Consider the following 6,000-nt stretch of genomic DNA (forward strand, 5'->3'; position numbering starts at 1 on the left):
ACTGATTACTGGAGTAATAAGTGAAATCGTTCTCAGATTATTTTATTCTCCAAAGCACCCTCCATGGATCATCATACAGTAATGGTATGTTGGACATGCTCTAGGCCAGGCATGCCAAACTCGTGACATCATGTGACATCACACGATATATTGGGACTTTTTCCCCATTGCCGGCAATGGCATGGGCGTGGTTTTGGTGTGACACATCCGGCCCATGGGCCATCACTTTGGCATGCCTGCTCTAGGCCAATGTTTCTCTATCTTGGCAACTTTAAGCCAGAATTCCCCAGCCAGAATTTCCAAAGGTGGAAACACTGCTCTGAGCCCTAGTCTTAGGCACACTACCTGTCTATGATTTCAACATCCTTACATTATTCTATTCCTATGCAGCAAAGAAGCTATATACATGCAGAATCTTAGACGTATTCCATGTTTGGATGAATGAAATATAGGCCGCTTTAATGACCTTCCTACCATATATATTTTATTCCTGATATATCCCTGGCAAGGTCATTACTTCATTACTTCAACATCTTGATGGTGAAATAGTTCATAGGATCCAATTTTTTGTGTGAGCACCATAAATAACTGTGATAGCCTATTTGCCACTCTAATTTCAAGAAACCTGACAAAAATAGCACTATTAGCTCTAATTTCTGAAAATAGTTAAAAATATATACACATAAACAGTACTGTACTGCAACTTTTTTAAAAAAGGGAATTAATAAATTCCCACAAATTATTGATCTCATTTTTACAGACTCAAATGTTTAAAAATTGCTAATTCAAAAATACACACACACATAGTATGAAAATGTAACAAATGCATGTATTCTACTATGCAGATTGAAAAACAATTATTAACTAAAGTTTTGTTTAGTTTTAATTGGTACACTTAACTTTGTTTTTTTTTCCAATAAGGCAAGTCACAGATGATGATTTCTGTGTAATAATAAAATATGCAAATATAAAAATGCAAACATTTCTACAATGCTTAATTCACTGTCTTCATTCACTGAACATTCTTAAATACATTTATTTGGAAATAAACTTCACTCTTCTAAGTGCTTTAAAATAGATGAATAAACAGCATGAGCCTATGAACATTTATCTACTTAAAGTAAGCCCCAATTCGATATGATTTAATGCTAAATAAATGTGAAAAGGATTTTAGCTTTATAACCTTCATCTAATGATTATTTACTTAAAAGTGCATCTCACTGGGTTCAATTATTCTTTATTTATTTAAGACATTTTTATATCCCTTCCTATGTTAAAAAAAAATCTCACTGTCTTATACCAGACAGATACACAAGGAATTGCAGTCACACAGTGCAACCAGATATATTTCTACAAAAAATGAAAAAAAGAAAGAAAGAAATCACTGAATTCAACAGGGCTTCCTCTCTGGTAAGGAAGTATTAAAATGACTGATTGTAACCTTAAACAGGATTTCCTAGGGAATGAGTCCCATAAAATTTACTGCGCCTTAAAGAAGAAAGTTTAAAATCACGTTGAACAGATTAGGGACATACAGGTTCAAGGCCTTACCACACATAACAGACAATAAGATCTGTTTTTCTATATTATGTTTATGATTTTCTTTAGCTATTATTGTGCAATCTTATCCATGTCCACACAGAAATAACGCATTGAATTAAAGGAACTTCCCAGGAATGGAACAGGAAGTAGGAAATTACCTACAAAAATTAAAATTTTCCCTAATTTTTCAAATTATATTAACTTGTCTGTACAGTATTTTATTCCTGAGTCTTTCCTGAATAAAATAATCAAAGGAACAGTGACAACATATTGTTCAATGTCTGGCAATACTGAATATACATCTATACGTACTACATAAAACCAGTGTCAAATTGTTTTAGAATGTTTTTAGATGCTCTTCTCATTTACCTGGTGGGCAGTTGCATTCCAAAGAAGCTTCTCTTACTGTCCTGATTTTTGCCATATGTTCATAGGTCTTCTATAGGGAAGGAAAAAAAAACATATGAAAAACAGTCCTTTGCAGCAAAAGCTCAACGAGAGAACTACAATACAATACAATACAATACAATAAATTGATATTTACTAGCCCATTTAACTTTCATGTTTTCCAGACTTTGTATGTTAATCAATTGATCACTTGTTCAGTGTAATCTTAACCACAGCTTAAATCAGAAGTGAATCAAGCATATATTTCCATATGTTCTTAAATTCTCATTCTCTCATCTGTAATGATTGGCTATCCTGGCAGAGGATATGATGAGCAATGGAGTTTAATAACTTCTGGGGCAAAATCTATTGCTACCTCTGATTTAAATATCACACATAAACTCAAGAAAATTAAGGTCTTACATATGAAAACAATTGCTTATCTTTCCCCACAGTAACTATGCTGATACAGAGAATTTGGTTTGGGGCAGTATCTGAAAATGAGAGGTGAAAGAGCAAGGAATATTTTGTATATGCAGGTCAACTGCTTCCACATTACAGATATAGCTCCTGCCAGTTGAAATCTACTTGCTGCCAAGCAGTCTCCTGTGACTGGTCCTTAAACTTAAATATCTACTTTACGAACACATGTCTGTATGGCACTCTTGTCAACCATAATGCTAACCAAGTAACCATCATGTAGGAGATGAGCCCGAGGGAGGGATCAGCCTGGTCATCTACACATCATAAGAAAATGAAATGCAGTTGGAAGAGTATCATTCTATAACATGTAACACGGAGGCCCACTAATGTTGCCGCTGCCTTTTTTTTGCAAGCTATTCCTGGAATGCAACAAATGCCCCTTATTGCCTCTAGTTCATAGCAGTCCACTGAGCACTATAATAACCCTTGTTTTAAAGAATTTTGTTCAGACAACTGATAGCTACCACTTGTTTATTTAGTTTATTCAACTGAGCACAATTCCCATGTCCAGACTACAGACAGCACACTTGTTTAGATTCAGAGCCCTTTTTTCCTTCTAAATCTTTGTAGGGTGGAGGGGGCAGATGGTAATGATATCTTAAGGAAAAGTCCATATAAGCATAGGATACTCTGTGTTATAATTGTTATTCTATAAAAGAACAATGCAAACAGAGAGAAGACCTGCTTGACATTCCAAAAAGATTGAAGTGCATTCTAACTTACATTATCCTCAAATTAGTTAATATAGAAAAACAATGCAGTGTAGTGGTAGAGTGCTGAACTAGGATTTGGAAAACACAGATTCCAACCCTCAGTTAGCCGTGACATCAATGGGTCATATGGGGACAGCCACGGTTTTCTCACTTAATACTGTATGCCACATAGGAAGATACTGGGGTATTAGACATACTGTCTTTCTGCAGAGAAGGAGAGAAGTAAATGCAGCACATACTATTATAAAGTGAATAATTTTGATTGCCACCTTATCCCTTCAGTCAGACAATTCCTAACAAAAGCATTTTGCTCTTCTCCTTTCCTCCATCGTATCAGCTCCCCCCCCCCCCCTCCCCCAAGATGCACACCATCTATCTTACACGTGGGTTGCCTTTGGTTAAGACCAAGGCCAGAAGGGCAGGGGTTAACCCTCCAGATGTCGCTTCCGTCATCCCTCACAACTAGCTAGGCTAGCTGGGACTGGGTGCCTTAGAGCAGCGTTTCCCAACCTTAGGAACTTGAAGATGCGTGGACTTCAACTCCCAGAATTCCCCAGCCAGCTATGCTGGCTGGGGAATTCTGGGAGTTGAAGTCCACGCATCTTCAAGTTCCTAAGGTTGGGAAACACTGCCTTAGAGCTCGCTGATGTTTGAAAGACTTTATTTTCCTGGAGGGGACCTAGACAGCCAATCCATTTCACAAACGCACAGGTATCTCTGAGCTGACTGGTTGACTAACAGCCTCTTCCTTGGGACGGCCAATCCCATCCTCAATTTTCAAGGCGACCCCACCTGAGCCAGAAGTTGCTCCACTTTTTCCTGCATCAGGGAATTCAGCTGATCCAAAGAGTAGCCGGGCAGCGACTGGTAGGACCCAGCAAGAGCGGCAGCAGCAGCAGCACCCATGTCCCCTTGCGCTGCCTCAATGGCAAAGACCCTGGCCTGAAGGTCGTTGGTCTTCATCCCCAGATAGACGCAGGAAGCTATGGATCCCACAGAGAGAAGGAAGGCAGCCAGCAGCGAGTTGAAGGGCGGAGCGGACCTGAGGGGACAGAAGCCCTGCCCGCCAAAGCAGCCGGCTTCCCCGTTGGCGTCGGGGTTTCTTTTCCCCACCATGCTTGGCTGGAAGAGGCAGCAGAGAAATCCTCCTCCTTCTCAGTGGACGGCCGCTAGATTCCCGCCACAAAAAAAAAAGAGAGAGAGAGAGAGCAAGAACCCACAAGAACGGGGCAAAAAATTCAAACGAGTCCCTCCAAAGCCGAGAAAAGGCACTTTCAATGCCAAAAGGTGGCGGGCAGGGCAAGGCTTCCTGGATTTCCAAGGTAGCTCTCAAACTGCCATCCGAAGAGGCGCGCGAGGGTTCCCCCAAGAAGAGGGCAGCCTTCACCCTCCGCCACAGCTGCTGCCTTTTATGGCATCTGCCGACGAGAGGCGCCGAGCAACCTTGTCAGGTGCCGCTTCCAGGCTCTTTCTCCCCCGACGGCGCCGACGGACTTGTTGCTTCTCTCGCGCTCTCCTCCGGTTGCTTCGCGCTTTCCTGCAGCCTTGCAAAAGCCAGACAACTTCGGAGTTACTTCAAGCATCAACCTCTCCCCTAGCCAAGTCCAGAGAGCGGGCGAGAACCGAAGCGTCCCCCTTGCTGGAGTCCCTTTGCAAGCCCCCCTGCCTGCCTGCGTAGGCGCCTCTAGTAGCGGCTGTCAGGAAAGCAGCGGCAGCGGCGGCGGCGGCGGCAGAAACGCCTCGGAGCCTCCCGCTCGATTCTCAGGGCTGAACGCAGCGCACGCCGCCTTCGAGCGCCTGCCAGAACCTCGGGAGTCTCATTAGCATAATTTATTCACCTAGACCGAGGGGCCGGCCCCCCGCGCGCCTGAGCCGGGGAGGCTGGAGCTTCGGCTTTTAGCATAATCTATGCAAAGCTGCGGCCAGCAGTCTCCCCCGGCCCGCCCACCCGCTCGCCCACCCGCGCCCGTCTGCCGCTGCGCAGCGCTCCGCTCACGCCTGGACTCCGCGGGATCGAGCCGCCTGTTACTACCAGAAAGAGGGGACTGCGGAGGGGGGCGGGGTCAAGCCCAAGCCCTGCCAGGAGGAGAGTTGCTTTCCTAGGAAGAAAATTAGGACGTCCTGGCGCAACGGGAGTTTAGTGACAAGGCGAGAGGCTTAATATTGCGGTCAGATTTATAGGACGGCGGAAAAAACAGCTGTCCCACAGACCAACTCCTGGATCGCTTACCGTGGCTTTGTTCCACTGAGCTCAGCGGCTGTCTTTGCATATCACCTTAACCCATTCATAACTTCACCATGGTGATTCCTGTCATGCAGCGTTTGGGAGTCCTGTGACACGGAGAGCCATCAACTGGGGGTATGGCACACGAGGCAGGCTAATTTGCAGCTGAGTAGTTTGGCTCAGTGGAAGTCTGGACGATGGTAGGCAGGTATACTGGGTGATAATGACTGTCACTTGCCACTTGTTTCTCATCCTTTGCCCTTCTTGGAGGAAGGCTGGAATTTTCTTGGCAAAGAGAGCCCCCCCCCCCATTTCTCCTTGAATAAGGGATGCCTGCGTGCTTAAAGAAGGCAGGGACCTATATCTAGAAGTAAGAGATAGAGTTAGACAGAGATTACAGACATAGATGAGGTATAGATAGGGATGGATATGGATAGATAGATATATAGGACAAGAGTGTATATGTATAATGTATATGTATATGGGGACGCGGTGGCTCAGTGGGTTAGGATGCTGAGCTTGTCGATCAGAAGGTTGGCAGTTTGGCGGGTCAAATCCCAAGTGCCGCGTAACAGCTTCTGCCAACCTAGCAGTTCGAAAGCACATCAAAATGCAAGTAGAAAAATAGGGACCACTACGGTGGGAAGGTAA

The 6,000-nt window shown here is 43.9% G+C and overlaps 1 protein-coding gene across 1 annotated transcript in view; it reads right to left on the reverse strand.

The window, feature by feature from the left end:
- The window catches only part of COL25A1 (collagen type XXV alpha 1 chain), a gene marked incomplete at its 3' end in the record, with an annotated part of 303,888 nt that extends 299,524 nt beyond the window's left edge, over positions 1–4,364 (reverse strand). The window contains exons 1-2 of the mRNA XM_081332774.1: positions 3,918–4,364; positions 1,912–1,981 (exon numbers count right to left, since the gene is read on the reverse strand). Of these exons, the coding sequence (XP_081188900.1) occupies positions 1,912–1,981; positions 3,918–4,241 (394 nt within the window). The 5' untranslated portion in view covers positions 4,242–4,364. The remainder of the gene's footprint in view (positions 1–1,911; positions 1,982–3,917) is intronic.
- Between the last annotated feature and the right edge of the window lie 1,636 nt (positions 4,365–6,000).

The sequence above is a fragment of the Vipera berus genome, assembly GCF_964194415.1.
Source record: "Vipera berus genome assembly, chromosome: 7".
Lineage (NCBI taxonomy): Eukaryota > Metazoa > Chordata > Lepidosauria > Squamata > Viperidae > Vipera > Vipera berus.